This window comes from Pollicipes pollicipes, unplaced genomic scaffold, assembly GCF_011947565.3.
Source record: "Pollicipes pollicipes isolate AB1234 unplaced genomic scaffold, Ppol_2.1 Scaffold_3447;HRSCAF=4054_pilon_pilon_pilon, whole genome shotgun sequence".
Classification (NCBI taxonomy): Eukaryota; Metazoa; Arthropoda; class Thecostraca; order Pollicipedomorpha; family Pollicipedidae; genus Pollicipes; species Pollicipes pollicipes.
In genome coordinates, this window is record NW_023596297.1 from 10,234,719 (window position 1) to 10,256,954 (window position 22,236).

The following is a 22,236-nucleotide window of genomic DNA, read 5'->3' on the forward strand; positions in this document are numbered from 1 at the left end:
AACAATGGTGGTGGCAGGGGAAGAGGAGGGGGGGGGGGGGGGGGCGTCAGGCCCCACCTCTCATGGACCCCAGCGACCGCGGAACGCCACGACCACGGCGACCGCCACCGCCCCCACCGGTGCTGTGGCTCGGCGCTCCCTCCGCCCCACCACCCCAGCCGCGGAGGCTGGGTCGCCCATGGCCGCGGGGACCACCAACGCCGCCGCCGGTGCTGTAGCTCGGCACTCCCTCCGCCCCGTCGCCTCAGCCTCGAAGGCTGGGTCGCCCATAGTCACGGGAACCACCACTACCGCCACCGGTGCTGTGGCTCTCCGCCCCGCCGCCCCAGCCTCGGAGGCTGGGTCGCTGACGTGTCGAATGACTCCGGGTCAGGCACCGCGCCCCGTGACCCCAGTGATCCAGACGGACTGCGCGCCACACTAACCAGCCGCAGTAGTAGACACATTAAAGGTTGGGACATATGAAATGCAGTACTGGCAAAGCCAACAAATGACACATGACAGCAGTGCATCAAAATGAAAATGAGAGCCACAAGCGGAGAAGCGGTGTAACACTGCGTCACACGTGTTACTTGCATTGCGCAATGTTTCACCGCTGACTTACTTCATGTTCCAGCACTATTGCGCCACGTATAAGTCATTGGGACAACCCGTTCGTAATAAACTTGCTGAAATAAGGGGAAAATGCCCCGCCCCACCCCACTACACAAGCGCACAGCTGGCAGGCGGATCCTGTTGACACGCGGCTCAACCGCACAGCCGCCACGTGGTCGGCTCGAAAATCACACGCACCATGCGAATCCTTTATGCTGACCTCACCTCCATCCGGATTGGAAAAACAACCGAGATTTTCTATAAACGTTTATATAGTTCGTACAAAACACGAAGGAAGAGCCACTGGACACATTTGACTGGGCGCAAGAATAAACACAAGTGCTGCCTCGAGCGCAGGTAAGCTGTGCAGTTAGAGCAGCAAACGCCATTAACTAATAACACATCACCGACAACAAATACGACGCCAGCGTATGACTCCAACTCCTGCGTTTGGCCCGTTCGTTGCTCTGCTAATCAACATGACTTACAGTACGAATTGCGCACACTTGCCGAGGTCAAATGTCAATAATCCAGTCACCTAAGTCGCAAAAATCCCAAACGCAACCAGACGGGTCAAAGCTGATTTGAACATACTACCCCAAACACCTCTGGTCACGCTGTCACCAGATGCTGATCTTAAGTCGCTCGCCAAACAGGACAACCAATTGCATTCTTGCATGGGAGAGCATCTCTGGCTGCATGCAAATTTTTGTGTGCCTTGTTTTGGCAAAAATGCTAAGGCATACTGTAAAAACACATCACTTTACGAAAAAGACGGGGCACTGCAGTTACAAGTCCAGGGGTTGGGCGACGATGATGATGAACTGGGAATACCCCATTCTGATTCCGTTTGGAGACCTTACAGATGTTTTCTTTCTCCCGTGTGTTACGACGCACACAGCGTTTGCATGTCTGAGTGTTACTGGTCTCACTTTTTTCATTTTGTTTGGCTTCTAGTCATAGCATATCGTGCGTAACGACATGACAAAAGGCAAATAACGAAACGTTGGCACTAAAAGAAAAAAGGCAAGTCGGGAAAGTGGCAAGCTCTGGAGGATCGACGGCTTCTGTATGCATGGGTACCTGCACTAAAGGATTGAATTATACCAAAAACTAACTGCGTCGTTTTCGCCTCGCAGTGCTCTTTACTACTACAAGTGGCCGTGCTTTGGGAGGGTTGTTATGCACTCGATTATACATGGTGGCCCACTAGGCAACTTAAAACATGCATGCGATAAAAGCAAAGTATGATATACCCATAGCATTATGGTCTGGGGCGTTCGGACGGCGAGCCCCCGGCACGTTTGGCAGAGCCCCTCTCTCCTGACGTCACAGGCCAGGCCTGAAGCTGCCACCGCCTGAGCCCGGGTCCGCCAGAGCCGCGCAGGGACGGCGCGATGGCTGGCGCGCCAGCTCGCCGTCCGGCCCGCTGGTCCCGGTCGCGCTCGCGGCCGTGCCGTGCCGCACCGCCGGCTCACTTCTTCTTCTTGCCGAGCGTGAGCGTGCCGCCGTGGGAGGCGGTCAGGTGGGCGGCCTTGCGCCGGTGGAACTCGGCCACCTCCTCCTCCAGCTGGCGGCGCTCGTCGTCCACGCGGCGCTTCTCGTCGCCGTGCTCGCGCTTCATCTTGTCGAAGCGCTGCTGCAGCTGCGCGGCCGGGCACGGGGCGCGTCAGATCACGGCGGAACAAACCGCCGCCAGTGACGTCCTCATGTTGCCATGCGCTTTACGACATTAGGTGAGGCGGGCCATTGCCCGAGAGAGACGAGACACTTCGGCGCGGTGTACTTAAACTGACCACATGTCTGATATCCTGGACCTATGATCCAACGTGTTCGTGCGCACCGTCTCCGTAAGCGCCAAGCTTTTCAAAACACAGAAAAGATACTGCGCCGGCCGGTAAATCACTTCGCATTGCTCCAATCGGTGTTAAGCCTGTCGAAAGGCCTTTTGAAAAAGTTTACGTTCCGTGCAAGTTCTCATATCGCAGCGCGGTACACATGACTGACCTGCTTTTCGGCCTCCTTCAACTCCGTCTCCTTCTCCTTGACCCGCTGGACGAACATTTGCCGCATTTGGTCCTCCTTCTGCTGCATCTCGTCCAGGTGCTCCGAGCGCTTCGTCTCGTACGTCTCCTGGAAGTTGACCGGCTTGTTGTCCGGCCCCACGTCGCTGAAGCCCATCTGTCGGAGCGCAGAAAGGCGGTCACTGACACATCACTCACACAACGGCTTGTTGACAGGACTGAAGGCCGCCGGCCCAGATCACGAGAGTCGTTCGGAAACAAGGCACCTGACAGTCACGGCCCGACGGACGTCACAGTGTGACGGCTCTGACACGGAGCGGCAGCCTTGGCCGATGCTAGAACGGCTGCTAGCTAGGTGGCCTAGTGATCAGAGCACCGGCCCCGGCGGTCCAGTAGTCTGGGCAGACGCGGGGCGGCTGCCTTAGCCGATGCGGGGACCGGCTGTTAGCTGGGTGGTCTCGTGATCAGAGCCCCGGCCTCGGCCGTCCAGCGGTCTGAGCAGACACAGCTGGTTCGAGCCCCCAGCACCGGCCGAAGCAGCCCGCCGGGACGGCGTTGCCCAGCACTGACCTTCTCCAGCCGGGCTTGGCGGTACAGCTCGTAGTGCTTGGTGTGCGTGGTGTCGCGGAGATCCTCCATGTTGGTGCGGATCAGCATCTCGCGAAGCTTCACAAAGTCGCAGTGGTTCTCGTTCTCAACTGGAAAACGGAGACAACGGCAATGAAGCCGCCACCTGATGGCGGCGTCGCGGCTTTGGGGCTTGTTCCTGACTGTGTTCCGGTCTCCCACGGTACAGACGTCGTGAGACATTTCTGTGCCTATTGCCACGAAGCTTCACTCGTCGTTAACTGTAACCTGAAAATGCATGGCAACCGCCGCCATCACCGTGCAAACAGCTAGCAAATGTAGCTAGCGGTAAATATATGCAGCCAACGCAAACGCTTCGCAACACTGGCACCTGTCACAGGCCAAGACAGTTCCTTCCCTCCCCCCCCCCCCCCCCCACAAGGTACTCCAAGTGTACCCCACACTCACCCTGCACGGTACCCCAGGGGTACTCGCGGGCGCGCACCATCTTGTTGCCGACCTTGACGAAGTCGGTGCTGCCGACGACGGCGAACGGGATGTGCGCGTTCATCGAGCGGTTGGTGTCAGCCACGGTCGAGTCGTCCATCGGGAAATGGTAGATCTGCACGCCGTTGCCGTTCAGTTCCGTCAGGATGCGTTGCTGTGGACACGGCAGCGCCAACGGCGTGAAGCAGAGAACGTGGCGACACAGCCTCGTTCAATTGCGGTAGGTTCGCCGCGGTGCTGGCCGTGCAAAGCAAAGCACGCGAACTGACGCAAGCCACCTCCTCGTCCACTGGAAGCGAGGCATCAATTCTGCATCTGCACACTCCGTGGATCAAAGTTGGCACAGATCCCTATTCCGTTGTTTACCATCGATAGACGTTTTCTTCTCATCATAATTCACAACATGTATTTCATTCCAGATGGTTGCATTGCCAGGAAAGTGTAAAACAAGTGATGACTGGAGCATTCGCGAGCGTCGACTGCTGGAAAACTCCGATAAAGTGGACATGTGTGAGAAAAAGCCCGCGATGGAAAACACGGATTCAGGTCTGATCTGATCTGTTCCGGACTGATCTGGCCTGGTATGGTTTACTCGGGGCTGGTTCGATCTAAACTGGTCTGGTCCGGTCTGGTCTAGTTCGGTCTGATCCCGCCTAATCAGACCTGATTTAGTCTGATCCAGCCAAGTCATGTCTGATTTACCCCCGGTGACCGTGCTCACAGGACGTCTGGTCTGGCCGTGTAGCCGGTCAGAACCGACCACAGCACCCGGTCAAAACCACCAGAACAGCCGGTTAGAACCAACCCCTGCGGCCGGTCAGGACCGACCATTGCGGCCGATCAGGACCGACCACAGCAGCCGGTTAGGACCGACCACCACAGATGGTCAGGACAGGCCACAACAGCCGGTCAGGGCCGACCACAGCAGGCCGACATGTGACCCGCACTGTATTCTGCGCTCCGTTGACCGCACGGTTCGACCTCCAATGTCTGCACAGGTTTCATATGCTTTGAGGTAAAAATAAGCACAGACTGTCAAGCCATGCCACTGATTACTCCTCAATGTATCTCCCGGAAAATTTGGTACACATGACAAATTTCTTGGCCTGGCAAACCTACATACACAGGCAGCATATCTTTATGACAGGTTCATTAGCACATGGTAGAACCTACCTTGAACTTGACTAGTTCGGTTTTGGAGATTGTGTCCGCCTTGGCGATGACGGGGATGATGTTGACCTTGCTTTGCAGTTTCTTCATACACACGAGATCTAGCGATTTCAGTCTGCGAAGGGACGAAGCCAGTATCAACTAGGATGCACTCATAGGTGTGATCTTCCGCGTCAGTACTCAAACGTTCTTCGTCACTAACCAAACCTTTCTACGTGCTTCACGACTGTTCATAAGACATTTTTCGCTCCCAGTAATCGTTCCGACAGCCAGCAACGGCAGACGCAGACGTCAGCCACCCCGATCCTGGCTCACCCGTGTCCCGTCGGGCAGATGAAGTAGACGCATGCGTGGATCCTGGTGTCGTGGTACGCCGACAGCGAGCGCTTGATCTTCAACTCCTCCTGCAGGTAGTTCTCGAACTGCGTGTCAATGTAATCGACGATCGCTTTGAAGCTGTCCTCCTTGTTGATCTGGTCGCCGTAGCCGACCGTGTCACACAGCGTCAGCTGCCGGGGCGCACAGGGCGTCAGCTGCCGGGTCACACAGCGTCAGCTGCCGGGTCACACAGGGCGTCAGCTGCCGTGTCACACAGCGTCAGCTGCCGTGTCACACAGCGTCAGCTGCCGGATCACACAGCGTCAGCTGCCGTGTCACACAGCGTCAGCTGCCGTGTCACACAGGGCGTCAGCTGCCGTGTCACAGGGCGTCAGCTGCCGGGTCACACAGCGTCAGCTGCCGTGTCACACAGGGCGTCAGCTGCCGTGTCACACAGGGCGTCAGCTGCCGTGTCACAGGGGGTCAGCTGCCAGGTCACACAGCGCCAGCTGCCGGGTCACACATGGTGTCAGGTACTCCCTGTCCGGGTGCTGGCGATCGGGGCTCGCCAAGCCAGCTGCAGCAGCCGGCCAGTGGCCGTCAGGCAAGCGTGAATCGGCGCAAGGCTCGCAAGCTGTGCAGTCTCGCAGCACGCGACAGTCGCCTGCCCGCAGTCTGCGGCGGCGCCCACTCCGGCCTGGCGCCGACTGCTCCGCCCGCGCCGTCCGACCCGACACCCCCCGGAACGGAGGGCTATCTGAGCTGGCCCGAGGCCCGGGCTGTCAGGGCCAGTCGAGGGGCCGCGTTGCCGTGGAGTCTGCCGCAGCGACGCGTCACACGGACGACGCGCGCGTGCATTCCGACGATTCCGCTCGGCTAAAAGGCGAGCCAACTGGCCTGGTCGCAGGCCGCAGGTCCCGCGGGAAAGCGCACAGCACAGTCAATGGAGCCACGTAGCATGGGTGATGAGGCCACCCGAGGTCCGTTTCAGTACTGAGGACGGCCAGGCAGGAGCATGGGAGCCGAAGCCCACTAGTGCATGTTTTGTACTTAAGCTTGTTCCCTTTGGACAATTCACCCCATACTGTAAATGTTCATCTGTTTCCCATGTGGAACATTGTATGAGCATAATGAACTCTTAAAAGGGTATGCTCACAACATGGGGATGCGAAAATTGCCAGGTTGTCAAAGCAAAATCATCTTAATGTCTCTAGCATTTGTCTCCTTTCAGTACACCCACACTTAAGTTTAAAGTTAAAAATCTAGGTAAAAAATGCCTAGTGATGGCACATCACTAAATGCAGAGAAATGCCTTACCTTTCTTAAACTATGCAAAACTTACCACTAACTTCACTTTTTGTGGCTTCTAGAAGCATGAAACAGAAAGCATCCATAGCAATGCTGTTCATAGGTAAAAGCATAGCATAAAAGCACGGCCATAGCAAGACACACCACAATTTATCAAACAGATTACAAAATACTAGTAAGCAAGCATTTAGCACACAGTGGTTCACTGTATTATCAACATTCTTTATGATAACATCATAGAAAAAATGTGGCAGCATGAAAAACTTCTCTTTATTACAGGCATATAACATTTAATTCATGAAACTAAAAATGAATAAGAAATATAGCTTACTGGCAAGCTATGCCATGAGTGCCCATTTGAAAATAGTTTCTCCATTAAGTTCACAGCTTTTAATTGTTAAACAACATTTAACCCATTTAAGACTCACCTTCAACTTGACATTGCTCTCCTGCAGCTCATATGTGTGCGCCTTCAGTTTCACAACAGTCAGGTTGTGTGGACTCTGAGATGACTCGAAGTTGGTGTTGAACAATGAGTCCATAAGGGTGGACTTACCCAATCCTGTCTCGCCTGTCGACAGAGCATGGAATCAACACAAAACTGGAGCACATCTCAACATCTCACCAGGCATGTCAGCATACTACAAACATAGGACCAGCAGTATCTAAAACATAACAGGACCAATTGACATTGCTAGGAGTTCTTATACATCATTTACTAGAGGTTCACTGTTAAAAATACAAGCTCTTCTTTAGTCACATGAAGCTCTGAAGACTGGATGCCAGATGGCAAGCAAACATTAAATGGCCTCATAGACTTCACAAATCTGTGCCTAGTATAAGGGACTGATGCATGAGAAGAAGAAACTATGTATAAAAAACAACATTCACTCTGAAAAACTTTTTACATGAGAGAAGCACAAGGTGTGCTGGGGCAAGGGGAGGGAGGGGGATCCCACACAGCATTCTAGTCCTGTGACCCATGAGCACATGTGTTACACAGCAAACACCTAGCTGAGCTAAGTGAACACTGAAAATGTTACAATGCATTGCAAGCAAAAAGAATGAAACACTAAGTGAAGCATGGTCCAGGCCTTGGAAGCCCCCTTTCACCAAGGTCAAATCAGCACAAAAATGGTACCACCAGTTACAAAACTGAAAAGGTATATGTTCATGACAAAGATGGGCATTACATCTCCATGTCTTTCAGCAGTGCAAAGTGTGGAAAGCCAATCACCATAAACCCTTCACACACAGCTTAACCTTGCAGGAGCAAGCAAGTGAAGACAGAAAGTAAAACACAACAAGAAATAATATTTAACCAACATTCATGTTGGTTGTCAACAGTGGCCCTATCAAGGCTGAGATTCTATCCAGCCAGACTGTATTCATAACAAGGAGAGCATATTTAACCTGAACACATACTCTAACATTGCTTGACATGCTACCATTGCCTGGTGCAAGTAGGCTAGCAGTCAGAGATAACCTTTTTTTGGCAAAGGTTTGGGAACTTGAGGCTGGCTGGTATCTGTACAAAAAATTATGCCTGGCAAGGAACCTGTCCAACTTGGCTTCAGCACAATAATGTTGTTTTTCTGAAGGGTGCATCTGATCTATTAGCTAGTAGGGTCAGCATATTTTGCAATACTCAAATTCTGGTTAAAATGCCATATCCACAGATGCATTATCACATATTTTGAGATAGGGGCAGAACTTTCATAGGACACATTTACAGAGGGGCCTCCTGGGCAAGATGTTCCTGTTTCCGAAGGTCATACTTACCTTATCTTTGTAGCTTGAAGAAATCAAGCTCATGCTGCTCAGTGTTTTTGCAGTCTAAGGAGGCAAACAATTTGTTTTAAGATGCCTATTTGTCAATATTTTGCCCATAATACCCCAGCAATACCTTGTCAGACCCTGCCACATTTGCAGATGAACAGCTGCCAGCATACATGAGCATGACCATACCTGGTTCCTTCATACACTATCAATTCACACTCAAAAAAAAATTTGCTTACCAATGCACATGATGTTGAAAGTGAAGCCATTCTGAACAGACTTTGCCACCAGCTGGTCTGGCAGAGAGTCAAACCCCACATGTCCTGACAGCTCCAGTGGCCTTGGCTGGTTTCCTCCAACTGCCTGCAACCACAAAATATTTCTCTTTACATCGACAGCAGATCACATCACGCTTCATCGAAACTGACAGAACGCCTTTATTGCGCAAACATGTAACCTGCTTGGCTGCCAACACCGTAGCCACTACATTTAAGAAATGGAAAGCATTCAAATATTCTGCAGGCTTACCCCGAAGCACAAAATACAACTCAAACAGCAAAATAGGCAACCGGCTCTCCACATTTTCCATCCTGTAAGTGTAACAAACACTTCACCGTTACAGACTTTCAAGCGGGGCGTTGCCCGTTGACCATTCGACATACACCAACCTTAGGCTTATCCAATTCGACAGGTGGCATGGTGGATGACAAAAACGTGGCCGCTGGTAGTTGCAGCGATTACTTTTCACACCTTCACACCGACGAATTACTTTCAATAAAGCTCCCACTACAGAGACGGACAACACCAGTCACCAATTTCAACGGAGCCAAAGTTAGTCAAGGTTTCTCGAAAACGAATCCGTTGAGGTCGGGGTTTTGTCCCCATTGTTCTTTCCATTCGGATCCAAATGAATTTCAATGTTTTTGCTTGCATAGGACTATGAAGCTTGCATGTAATGCTAGTTTATACAAAATATGATTTCCTTGTGTCCTGATAGTTAAAAAACACTGCATACTCAAGTGTCTTTGTTGGCCTTGATTTATCCAACGGCCCAGCAGCTCTCACGGATTGCACTAGCCAGCTGATTTGTGTTACTTCAGCTGAAGCTGCGCCAGGAAAGTCTATGGTCAACTAATGTTTTGCCGTCCTGTTTTGTTTTGTGGAGAGTGGGTGGCGAGTGGTGGGGGTTATGCACCGCTCCGTTGCAAAAGCACGCGAGGACAATGCTTGAAAGCTGCTTGCTACGCATGCGTTGAACATCTGATTGCCGAATTTATCGCGATGAGTTTGGCGGGCTGCGTGGTGATCTCCGAAGCTCTGTCCGGTGTCACTTTTGGTGGCAGTGCGTGGTCGTGCCCAGAGGATTGATATTTTTCAAAGGTAGGCACGGCTAGGGCTATATGGAAGAGTCGTCAATGACACAGCCTGAAAATTCATGCTTTTTTACAGACAGAGGGCATGCCAGGACCATGCCTGAAACAACTATTACACTCATTTTGGCACGATTATGATGGGTAGGTAGTGGGCATGGGTCACATACTTGGTACAGTTGAGGAGGAAGCCTGCATTGTTTTGCCATCTGATATGCAGGTTCCAGGTATGCCAGCTGTTTAGATGGGAGAAAGAGTGGTAATTTAGCATATAGTTGCTGAATATCATTGCTGTTATTGTGGCATTTGGAGCTTTTAAGAAGCTATTTAAAGTCAATAAGTGATTGTTTTTTTATTGCAGAACATTCACTGAAATACCTGCAATGCCTACTGGAGATATCCCTCAGATCATGGTCTTCAGGCCATCATATGAAGAATTCAAGGATTTCTCAAAGTACATTGAGTACATTGAGTCTCAAGGTGCCCACAGGGCAGGCCTAGCAAAGGTAAGCCCACACCATTAAGCAAACCTTTGCCTCTGCTTCATATTTCATGGGTGTCTGCATATAAATTCATAACTTGTGTTTGAACAAGCTGGTTGTGTATGCCAGGTGACATCACATCTAGCCCTTAATCCTGTATTCTCACAATACCTTAATGTCACTGTTCCTGGTATGCCAAGTATGCCAGCCTGGACCTGGCATAGCATCATCATAGGTTAACAGGCTCAACCCAACTACATGCAGACTCCAATGTTGTGCTGAATATGTATGTCAAACCCACATGGCAGAGAACCCATACTGTTCATACTTACACATAACTACATTCATACTGTGCTAGTATGCAGTATTCAAACACATTTTTGTAGAGGCATCTGTTTATCTGTATCAGTTTTTCAGCATTGCATTCTGATATTCCAGTTTGTTATGATCTTAACAATGATCAATCTGGGCTGCAAGTTTCAATTTCCTGGCTGATAAGTCCACAGGGCCATGTGCTGTTGTAAGAAGAATGTGAAAGTGCCCACAATACATCTGGGCATGTTAACCATTTCTTTCAAAATTGTTTTGAATATGTGAAGTAGTAGTACTGGATATGTCAATACATCTGAAGAAGTGCAATTTTTGCTATTTGTGCTTGATTTTGGTGCAATCAGCAGTATTCAGCACCAAATCTTAAGCTCCTGCTCATAGAGGTTGTTTCCTGCAAACACTCAAACTGGACCCACACATGTCTATTAGATGCCAAGTGACCTATGCATTCAGCTGTTTTTAAACAGTTTTTTTCCAACTTGGTTTGGTAGCTTGATCACCCCAAAGGACATCATGTTTGAGGTTCTGGTTATCTGTTATGGCACTAATGATGCAAGGTGTCATGTTCTTTCACCTGGTGTGGGACATTAAGATACCCGATTTACTTTGCTCAACATTGTTGTTTGTTTTCATCATTATTGCCCAGATGTAAGATCATAATATTTCATTGGTGTAAGAAGCATTATATAAAATGCCAGATCAGAGAGTGAAAGGTCAAAAAGTGGTCAGTTCAGATGTGATCAATCAAAGTGTCATTTATTCAGATCAAGTCAGTGTTTAATCAGGTCAGTATTTTATCAGTTGAAATGGGTCTCCCCTCATCATGTTACCATCTTTGTGCATAAGGCTGTTTTGTCTGATTCCACCCAACCCAGCCAAAGAGCCAAGAAACTTCAACTTGGGTCAAGGCCTGCTGTTTGAATATCATTTCTTTAGTACACCATATGTGGAATCGGCTGCGCTTCATACCGACACCGAACTGAAGTCCAAAGACTTCACGGAATGCACCATTTGCGGCCGTGGGGCCCGGAGCGTGACGTGCAGGACTGCGCTGGCAACGCAGTGGCGAGATGCGAGGTGCACAGGCGGGGAAATCCCGCCGCGGCAACATGCTGAACTGCCAAACGCCTGGCCCACATTCAAGAGGCCTCCCAGCAAGTGTTTGCCGTTGTATTATTCGCGAGGGTGAGGAAAAACTAAGCGTCAGGTGTACGAACAGTTGCAGTTAATATCGCTGGCTGAGCGAGGCTTGGGAGTACTCGCCTACATGGTGTCCCACACAGAGAGCACAGAAGGATAAATGGCATGCGTCGTCCAACTGTTTTTCCCTGTCGAAATTCACGGACCTCTAGTAATATTGTGGCTACACTTTTTTACTTCATGCTGTCGTGTTCCAGATTATTCCACCGAAGGAGTGGATACCACGGAAGGGCGGCTTCGACATGAATGACATTGGCGACATGGTCATAAACGATCCAATATGCCAGGTGAGCTCCCAGGGACGTCAGGACATCATTGCCCACGTCGTGCGCATGACGACTGATCCCGCTAAGCGTGTTAGTTGCCATTTTCCCGTCGGCGCCAGCAGAGTTTGGTTGGCGGTGCACGCCGTGCGTCCCGGGCGCGGCCGGGCGGCGGCCGACCCTGGCCCCGCGCCCGTGGTGTCCCCCGCCCCCACCCCACGACTGACCGGCGTCCGTGATGCGGCCAGGTGGTGACTGGCCGGCTCGGCGCCTACACCCAGGTCAACGTGCTGAAGAATCGGCTGACGGTGCGCGAGTACCGCGAGCTGGCCGACAGCCGCGGCTACCGGCCGCCGCCGCACGCCGACTTTGACGACCTGGAGCGACGCTACTGGAAGAACGTCACCTACGTGTCGCCCATCTACGGCGCCGACGTGTCCGGCTCGCTCACCGACGCCGACTGCGACGTGCGTGGTCCCGGCCCCCTGCCCGCAGTGGTAGGGCTGTGACGTCACCATGTACAGTCCCTGATGCTGTGGCGCAGCTGCCAGTCTGTGGCTTCACTGGTATCTGAGAGTCTTCCAGTGGGTCGGTGAAGGAGCCTGCCTCGGTCTGGGAAATTCATGAAAACGATTTTTCTGTCGGTATTATGAGGTTTTATTCTCAGCGAAAGAACTGATATTACCGGAGACCGAGGGCCTTAGGCTCTTCTTGCCTTTATAATACAAATTTCGTAGTGCGTTCCGCTCGCACGCTTTTTGCCGAGCGCATCCCAATACTGACTAAAATGGTCGGGTAAATGCGGTAGATTTTTCCGGTCGGGTAAATGCGGTAGATTTTTCCGGTCTCGAACCCTGTCGTGCCAGGGTTCGAGTGTCATGATGACGTCACAAACCGTGGTGCGTCGTAGTTATCGCCTGGAGGTACCACGCGTGTGCCCGCGTGTTGTCTTCGGAAATCCCGCGGGCTCACTTGCAGGGGAGATGTGCGAGTTCGCGTGTTGGTCTGAAAGATGTGCCCCGCACTGGCTGGAGTGGGTGGGGTGCGTTTTCTAGTGAAGTTTTTGAGAATGTTTGATGTGGGTTAGGCGTCAGTGGTCTTGCGACACACACTTAATGCTCCCTGTAAACTTTTCTGGGGCGTGTTTTGACGCAATTTTAGAGCAGGCCAATCGTCGACTTGCATTTTCTATGCGAAGTGAAGTTGCTTGTCGTTTGCATCTTGGATGGGCAATTTTTCGTTTTTGTTTTTGTTGGGCAGTTACAGATTAATTTGACCAGGACAAGGCTTTTGGTCCTGGCTGTTTTGGTTATATTTTCGAAGTCGTCTAATACTTTTCTGAAGTATAGCATCCGTTGAATTACAATTTGCTTACAGTCATGATTATACAGTGGTAGCCCTATGGAACATATTTTTGATTGGGTAAGCTGTTGCCTATAAGTAGAACATGTTTTAATTGTGTACTGCAGTAAACTGACCTCATTATGTTACCACAGGTTTGGAACATCAACCATCTGGGAACGATTTTGGACTTCGTCAACAAGGACTACGGCCGCAGCATTGCGGGCGTGAACACCGCTTACCTGTACTTCGGCATGTGGAAGACGACCTTTCCCTGGCACACAGAGGACATGGACCTGTACAGCATCAACTATTTGCACTACGGAGCGCCGAAGTCTTGGTGAGATATTGGGCGTTGCAGTGGGCTCTTTTTCAGATGGTGCGAGTCATTGCCGTTGACAGCGGGCTTGCAGTCTGGCCGTGCATGTTGCGTAGACAGACCTCATGGCCATGACCCTGTTGTGTCCCAATGCCTGACTGTGACCTTGTCCACACACGCTCTAAGCCTGTATCGCGCGACGTCTCGTGGCCATCACCGGTGTGTGCGCACACCGACTGAGTATGGCCTTTCCCCGGGAATGTCACCTTACCCCAGCCGTGGCTTACCCTTCTGACGCCGCCCTCTCCCGGATCAGGATTCCGGCGTCCCTTGCCCTGACCATGGCCTGTCCCACTGGCTGTGGTCTTTCCTGGGGCACGATCTCCGTCTCCACACCTTACATCATAATCCCATCATGGCAGCGACTTGTCCCCGGCCGCGACGTTTCTTCCTGGTGGTGGACTTTCCATGACCGTGGTCCCCCTGCCCCCGACCCTCTCCCTGACTGTGGCATTTCCTTGATGCAGATACCTGTGTCTCCACACCCCCTTGTCATGACCCCTCCCTGGCCATAACTTCCTCCAGACTGTGACCTTCATATGACGTAACCATGACCTGTATCCCCACATTCCCTGATGGGTTTTTGTCTGACCACGACCCTTGTATGATCCCCCTGACCGTGACTCCGGCGACCACATTTCCTTTCCCGTGGTCTCTGCATGACCTCTCCTCCAATATGAGCTGTATGTGACCTTGCCCCAGCCATGACCTCTAACCTGACCTGTAACCATAACCTTACCACGACCTGTGCACGAGCTCTCGTGTGACCATGACCTGATTGCCCTACATTCTCTGGTCTGATTCCTCCCTTAGTGTGACCTGTATGACCCCTGACCATGACCTCTCATGCCCCTGACAGTGACCTCTATGACGTCAGGTACGCGGTGCCGCCGGCGCACGGTCACCAGCTGGAGCACGTGGCCGCCTCACAGTTTCCGGTCGAGGCCGGTCGGTGCAACGCCTTCCTCCGACACAAGTCGTTCCTGCTCAGCCCACAGGTGCTCAAACGCCATGGGGTGCCAGTCAACAAGGTGAGGCCCGTGACCGACGCCCAATCCCATACCGGTGTGAAAGGCTCCCTGTGTGTGACCACGAGCCAGGTCCTGTCGTTTGAGTGGCACAGAAGCTGAGGACTTGCGATGGCTGTGTGGTCGGCGCTGACCAGTGACCAGTGCCGCCGCTCACACGTGGTGCCGGCGCCCTGACCGGTGGACTGCCCCCGCTCACACGTGGTGCCGGCGCCCTGACCGGTGGACTGCCCCCGCTCACACGTGGTGCCGGCGCCCTGACCGGTGGACTGCCCCCGCTCACACGTGGTGCCGGCGCCCTGACCGGTGGACTGCCCCCGCTCACACGTGGTGCCGGCGCTCAGACCGGGGACTGCACGCTCACTCGTGGTGCCGGCGCTGACCGGTGGACTGCCCCCGCTCACACGTGGTGCCGGCGCTCAGACCGGTGGACTGCCCCCGCTCACACGTGGTGCCGGCGCTCAGACCGGTGGACTGCCCCCGCTCACACGTGGTGCCGGCGCCCTGACCGGTGGACTGCCCCCGCTCACACGTCATGCCGGCGCTCAGACCGGTGGACTGCCCCCGCTCACACGTGGTGCCGGCGCCCTGACCGGTGGACTGCCCGTCCAACGTCATGCCGGCGCTCAACCGGTGGACTGCGCTCACGGTGGAGCGCCCTGACGGTGGACTGCCCCCGCTCACACGTCATGCCGGCGCTCAGACCGGTGGACTGCCCCCTCTCACACGTGGTGCCGGCGCCCTGACCGGTGGACTGCCCCCGTTCACACGTCATGCCGGCGCTCAGACCGGTGGACTGCCCCCGCTCACACGTGGTGCCGGCGCCCTGACCGGTGGACTGCCCCCGCTCACGCGTGGTGCCTGCGCCCTGACCGGTGGACTGCTCCCGCTCACACGTGGTGCCGGCGCTCAGACCGGTGGACTGCCCCCGCTCACACGTGGTGCCGGCGCTCAGACCGGTGGACTGCCCCCGCTCACACGTGGTGCCGGCGCTCAGACCGGTGGACTGCTCACACGTGGTTGCCGGCGATCTGACCCGGTGGACGCCCCCGTCACACCGTGGTGACGGCGCCCTGAACCGGTGGGACTTGCCCCCGCTCACACGTGGTTGCCGGCGCCCTGACGGTGGACTGCCACCGCTCACTCGTGGTCCGGCGCTCTGACTGGTGGGCTGCCCCGGCTCACCACGTGATCGCCGGTGCTCCGACAGATCACGCAGGAGCAGGGCGGACATCATGATCACCTTTCCCGTACGGCTATCACTCGGGCTACAATCCACGGTCTTCAACTGCGGCCGAGTCGACCTAACTTTGCCTCCCCCCGCTGGATTGAGTATGGCAAACGCGCCACGCTTCTGCTGCTGCGGGTAAGTCGGTGCATAGTGATGGGGCGGAATGGATAGCCATCAAATGCGATCCGGATGGTACGGGATCCAGGTGGCGCTCTCGTCGATTTGTTCGGTGGAAGTGCTGGCTGTCCATGCTGCCATTCGACCTGCCTTTCCAGAGTATTCTGCGGACCCAGACTGCTCTGGAACGAAACAACTGTATGATGCCACATGGACGCATTCATGTTGGATATCTGGATTTTAGTGTGTCGCGTTTTTCGTTTTGCTTTCACCAGCACCTCAGCGAGGTACCCAACCCTATTTCATGTAGCATAAGATGGTTCTATTCTGCTGTGCGAAACTCTAGATACAGCTGCGATCGATAATGCAACTGTGCAGTTGAACTGCCTGTCCAGCAGTAACAGCGGTCCGTGGGCGAGCGACAGACTACCTCAAAACCATTCCCGTTACTGTGTGAACGGCGTGACTGACATGCCCAGCCTTGTGGGAATCCCACAGCGAGACACGGCCGGCCCGAGCCGCGACCCGCCAGAAGGCGGCGGCGCGCGCCTGACCCGTGCTCCTGACCTTGACACGGTCCGCCGCAGGGAGGACACGGTGCACATCAACATGGACACGTTCGTGCGTCGGCTGCAGCCGGAGAAGTATGAGCTGTGGCAGGCGGGCGCCGACCTTGCACCTCACCCGGAGCGACCCGGCTCGCCGGTGGCCGCCAACCCGCCCGACCTCGATCAGCTGCTGCTCTACCAGCACGCGTGAGGCCGCGCACCGCCGCCGCCGTCGGCGGACGGGTGGCGGGCGCGCTGTTTTGGGGAACCGTGTGACCTTCGATGCTCTGTTGAACGTAAGGTTGGGTTTGAACGTCACTGTATGAGTGCCTGGAAAAATGCTTCAAGATAAGGGCCCAACGTCGTTATTATATGTGATATCGGTGATATCTTGACCTGGCGTATTTTCACCGGCCATGGACATAAAGTGGGTGGCGCTTGGCAGTCGGTGGTCCGGCCGGCGCGCTGGCCAGTCATTTGCCGGTCAGTGTGCGGCTTGGAGGCGCCGCCGTGCGGTGTGACTGACACGGTGACCGGTTGGCAGAGCTGAGGAGGAGGCGGAGGCGCCGCTCGAGCCGTCGGCCGGCCTCCACAAACGGCACCCGATCCACGAGCGACAGGGCGAGGCCAGCGGCGACGAGTCCGGCCCCAGCTGCTCGCCGCCGCCCGGAGACCTGGCCGACGGCCAGCCAGACTTCGAGCAGATCGTGGCGCTGCGTGAGCTCTACTCCAAGGCCGGCGAGACGGGTGAGCCCGGCGGGCGGGCGCTGCAGGACGTGCACTGGGCCTTTCGGTTCCGCGTCTTCGGTGCTGAAGAATAGGCGCTGACGTTTGGTCCCTGCGTGATCAGCATAGGTCTGAATTGGGAAATACTCCGTTTTGGGGTAGTGCTCGGTGTGTAGTAGTTTGGTGGACCTGGCGGAGAGTTCGAAACGTACGCGTCCGAGATAAGATTATACGTTTCCGGCTTCAGCTGCAGAGTTTTTTCATTTTTTTTTTGAAAGGCCCACTTATCATTTGAAATGACCGCTTTTCACTGGTATATTCCATAGCGCTCTTTTCTTACCACGATCATTTCTTCATTTTTTTTTTCATTTCCATCGCTTGTTATCAATTTTAAGTTTTCTTTTGCCACCTGCTGCCAAATCGTTTGCGCACGAGACTTTGTCACGTAAGTATTTTTGCCATAAGTTACATGACAGTTCGTAATACCTGGCTTTGATAAGGATATACACTGTTCAAAACATTTCAATGCAGTGAATCGTGGCGGGAGTTAGACTTGGTCCATGATAATAACTAGCCCTGTGCGCCATCAGCAGCTGTAGGGCCACGCCGCCACCCTCATAGGCCATCCAGTTGTTGGCAATCACCTGGGAGCTTATAATCGCCGCAGTACGGGTGATAAGGCGACGCTATTATATCTTCAACCGGCTCTTTGTGCTTCAACTTGACGATGGCATTCATGACGCCGTAGTGTTCGTTTGGGTATGCTATTGGTGGAATTGTAGTTGGTTCGACTTTCCGGCCAGATGAGCGTGTGGGTACCGAAACGGCTGTTGACTTGGAGGTGTCTCCTGCCGCACAGTATTGTGTGATCTCACCTGCTGCTTCTTACAGACGACGAGGACGTGGAGATGTTCCTGGACCCGCGGCACTGCTCGCGCCTGCCGGCCTCCGACTCAGACGGCGACTACACCAGCCGCGGCGTCAGGAAACGGAAACGGAAACACAAAAAGGGGGGGCGGAAGCGCCTGGCCGGAGGCAGATGCTGCAAGGGGAGGAAGACGGGCGGCCGGGGCGCGGCAGAGTTGTCAGAAGGTGAAGGAGACGACCGCAAACAGACGGACTCAGTGAAGCCCGAGGCCGCTCGCGGCGAGGCGGCGACGCAGGTCAAGCGTAAGCGGGGCCGGCGTCCCAAACGTGAACACGTGGAGCCTCCCCTTGTGAAAGCAGAAGGCTCAGCAGCCGATCCGGCTAAGGCGGAGCCACGCACGGGCGAGGCTAGACGACCGGCGAAGCGAGCGAAAATTGTGAAAACCAAGCCGCCTGACATGCCAGCACAAGCGGCGGGCGTGAAGGAAGAGACGTCATTCAAAGCGGAGACATCTGATGGAGGAGAGATGTCTGTGCGGGCGGAAGGGGCCGCCATGGGGGAGGTGCACGTGAAGGAGGAGCCGACGGCCGTTGCGGACCAGAAGAGGCCCGAGCAAGCGCGGCCGACCCAGAGCCGGCACCCGCGGGGGAGGAAGCCTGCCGACGGGCGGACGTCGATGCCGCCGCCGAGCGACGAGGAGGTGCGCCAGCGGGAGGAGGCGCTCATCGCTCGCATCGTGCGCTGGATGACCGAGAACAGCACGCTGGACGCATGGGAGGCGCGCTCGCGGCGGACGGAGGCGGACGCGGGCGGTCGCGAGGCGCCCCCGGCCGCGCCCCACGCGCTGCCGACCGCGACGACGCCGTGGAGCGAGGCAGGGTCGGCGGCGAGCGGGGCGGTGCAGGCGGCCGGCCCCTCGGCCCGGCCTGCCGCCGCGGCCGAAGCTCAGAGTGCCGCTGCCGCTGCTGCCGAGGATCAAACGGGTCGGGCTGCCCCCTCGGACACCGCAGCACCAGCTCTCCCTTGTGACGAGGCATCGTCTGCTCTCCAGGTGGCCTCTGAGTCAGACATCTCCCCGCAAACCGCAAGTGCGGGTGCCGGGTCCGAGACCGGGATGACGATGTCTTCCGAGGCCTGTTCAGTGCCGAGCACTACCCCGACAGTTGCGAGTGTCCCGACTTTTCTCCAGGTTCCGACAGCTGCACGGTACGAGGCCGTGGCGTCTGCGTCACCTCAGGCCACGGCCTCTGTTCCCCCGGTTGCCGTGGAGGCGGCGCCTGCTGAGGGCGCGACGTCGTCACTGTGCGATGCCACGGCGTCCGCCCCATTTGAGGCCACGCCACTTGCGCCGCCTCAGAATATTTCGGAGTCGGTGCATTTCCCAGAGGCTGGTATCCCGGCGGCCTCCGTCGGCTGTGTCCCTGGCGGCAGCCAAGCAGCCGCGGCACCCGCTCTCTCCGGCTCCCTGTGCAGCCAGAGCGCCACGACGTCCTCGCGCCCGCCGGGCGGCGCCGCGGACCCCGGCGCCGCACCCCGGCCGCCGACGCTGCCCTCCAAGAAGCACCGGCTCATCTTCGGCCCGCTGCGCGAGCTGCGCGAGCTGATAGGGTGCCGCAGGAACCCGGAGCTGCGCCAAGGCCGCGTGCTGCGCCTGCTGGGGCAGCCGCGGGTCTCGCCGACCATCCGCAGCATGCTGACCACCATGCTGAAGGAGTGCCAGCGGAACCAGAGCGCGGCGGCCAAGGCGCAGCCGGGCGGCGCCGCGCTGCAGCACGGTGGGTCCGGGTCCGGGTCCGGCGGGGCCACGATCACCGCCGGCGACGAGGGCGCCCCCGCCGTCAGCGGCCCGGCCACGGTGACGCCTGGCAGCGGTGGAGAAACGACACCGTCCAGTGATCAAGCGACGCTGGACAAACGACAGGACAGCCTGGCCAACGAACAGGACAGTCTAATCGGTGAACAGGGCAGCCTGGCCACCGGGCAGGACAGTGCGACCGACAGAGGAGACAGTGAGACCAATAGGCAGGACGGCGTGGTCAGCTTTGTGCATGCCTGTAACGATGGACAGAGCATCCTGACCAGCGGCGAGCGCGCGCTCGCCACCGCACGAGCCTCCCTGGATGCCGTCGGGCCGCTGACTACCGGGCGGCCCGCTCCGGTCTGTGGAGGCGCGAGCGCCGGCGACCTGACGTCCCCGCCGGGCGTACGGCCGTCCCCCGCCAGCCGACTGTCGCCGACGCCGAGCCGAGAGAGCCGCCGGGAGACACCGGAAGACTTGCCTCCGCTGCCGGGCGCTGCGGCTCGCCCGGCGGCGGCGCAGGGTGAGCGGTACGCACTCGCGGCGCGCGTCCGCGACGCTGCCCCGGCGCCCTGCGGGCCGGGGCGGGCGCGCTGTGTCGGCGCCTGGCGGCGGCGCGGCCGTGTCCGCTGGGACCACGCGGTTAACAGACCCCGCCAGGCCGCGTCTGAGCGCGCACGCCCGCCGCCACCTGCCGGCGTTCGCCGGCCGCCTGAGGCAGGAGCAGCAGCAGCAGCAGCAGCAGCAGGCCGCGCAGCGCCCGGTCACGTCCAGCGTACGTGTCCGACGTTGCCGCCGCCTTCTCCCGCCTGCGCGGCGGCACGGCGGGAGAAGCAGCGAAGGCGCCCGCCCAGCCGTCGCCGCCGGTGACGCCGCTGCAGGTGCAGGAGATCACAGCGAGGCAGGCGCGGCGGCTATGTGAGACGCAGCCGGCCCAGCCGAGCTCGCCGGCCGCGCAGGCACCGCCGCCGCCGGTGCAGGTGATCACGGCGCGGCAGGCGCGTCTGCTCTGTGAGATGCAGACGGCCCGGTCGGCGTCGCCGGCGGCTCTACTGGCGGCTGGCAGGGCGCGGCTGGTCGCCACCTATGTTACCGCCCCGCCTGGGGCCGACGCCCTGCAGCCGGTGGCGGGGACAGCAGCCCGGCCGGGGATAGCTGGGAGGACAGCAGTCCAGCCGGGAATAGCTGGGAGGACAGCAGCCCATCCGGTGTCTGCCGAAACGACAGCAGCCCAGGTAGTGTCAGCTGGGAGGACAGCAGTCCATCCCATAGCCGTGGGGACAGCAGGGCAGCCAGTGTCATCCATGAGGACAGTAGCTCAGTCATCGTCGGCAGTGAAGACAGCAGCTCAACCAGCATCAGCTGGGAGGACAGCAGCTCACCCCATAACCATGAGGGTAACAGGCCAGCCATATTCAGTCGGGAGGATAGCAGCTCAGCCATTGTCAGCAGGGAGGACGGCAGGCCAACCACTGTCAGTCGCCACCGTGGTGTTACCACCGGGTGTCAACGCGGTGATGCTGTCGTCAGGCCTTGGCTCGGCGGTTCGGCCGTTCGCCATTGGTGCCCACGTCCGACCATCAGACGCCGGCCAGGTACCTCGGCCTGGTGCCGCCGGGTCGGCACCCCCGTGGCCGGGCTCCGGCGTGGCGGCACGGTCACCGGCTGCGACCGGCGCGGCAGCCGGAGCGCCGGCTGGCGCTGCGGGGCCGGCGGCGCGCCTGCGGCCCATCAGTCCGTCCGGCAGCGCGGTCGACTTCCTGGCGGCCGTGTGCCACGCCTCGGCGCCGCCCGCGGGAGGGGCGCCGGCGCGGCCACCCGGCCGGCAGCGCGCGGCCGTCTCGCCGGGCCGGAGGCGCGCCGTGCCAACGGACGCGGCGTCACCGGCCCGCCCGCGGCCCGCAGGGGCCAGCGGCCGGTCCGGCCTGCCTGCAGCCGCGCACGCGCTGACGGTGAAGACTGAGCCGGGCGCGCCCGGGGCCATCAAGACCGAGCCGGGCCTGTCGGAACTCGCCCAGACCGTCCGGGGGTATGTCAAGAGCGAGCCAGGCCTTTCGGCGACGGTGCACGAGGTGGAGGTGAAGACGGAGCCAGAGCCGGTGGACGCGGTGGCGGCGGCGGCCTGCGCCGGTGTACCGGTGCTGGAAGTGAGCACCGGCCGGGACTGGTTCGGTTCGGGGCCGGCGGCCGGTGATCGGACGACGCCACGGCTTCCCGGCCACCAGTGGCCGGCGCCGCGGCAGCCCTGCCGCCAGCCGTCCGTAGAACAGTGCAGAGAGCGGCTAACA

At 57.0% G+C, this 22,236-nt stretch overlaps 1 protein-coding gene and 1 pseudogene across 2 annotated transcripts; one reads left to right on the forward strand and one right to left on the reverse strand.

The window, feature by feature from the left end:
* Window positions 1-846: 846 nt before the first annotated feature.
* On the reverse strand, window positions 847-9,107 carry LOC119091696 (septin-2). Of its 2 annotated transcripts, XM_037214523.1 has the most exons (10): window positions 8,936-9,107; window positions 8,507-8,630; window positions 6,917-7,059; window positions 6,523-6,546; window positions 5,178-5,371; window positions 4,866-4,977; window positions 3,654-3,846; window positions 3,189-3,316; window positions 2,602-2,775; window positions 847-2,239 (listed from the first exon to the last, which is right to left on the reverse strand). In XM_037214523.1, the coding sequence occupies exons 1-10, from the start codon at window positions 8,963-8,965 to the stop codon at window positions 2,069-2,071; spliced, it is 1,293 nt and encodes a 430-aa protein (XP_037070418.1). In that variant the 5' UTR covers window positions 8,966-9,107; the 3' UTR covers window positions 847-2,068. The 2 variants fall into 2 exon arrangements, with proteins under 2 accessions (XP_037070418.1, XP_037070419.1); XM_037214524.1 differs by lacking the exon at window positions 6,523-6,546.
* A 352-nt stretch (window positions 9,108-9,459) lies between these two features.
* Window positions 9,460-22,234, forward strand: LOC119091602 (lysine-specific demethylase 4B-like; annotated as a pseudogene).
* The last annotated feature ends 2 nt before the right edge of the window (window positions 22,235-22,236 follow it).

Excerpts from the sequence above, each read along its gene's own strand:
- LOC119091696 (XM_037214523.1), bottom strand. The coding sequence starts at position 8,965 with ATGCCACCTGTCGAATTGGATAAGCCTAAG. Across the intron at positions 4,978-5,177 it reads ATCTGCCCGACGGGACACGG|ACTGAAATCGCTAGATCTCG; the intron begins GTGAGCCAGGAT and ends GTCCCTTCGCAG. Across the intron at positions 2,776-3,188 it reads GCCAAGCCCGGCTGGAGAAG|ATGGGCTTCAGCGACGTGGG; the intron begins GTCAGTGCTGGG and ends GCGCTCCGACAG.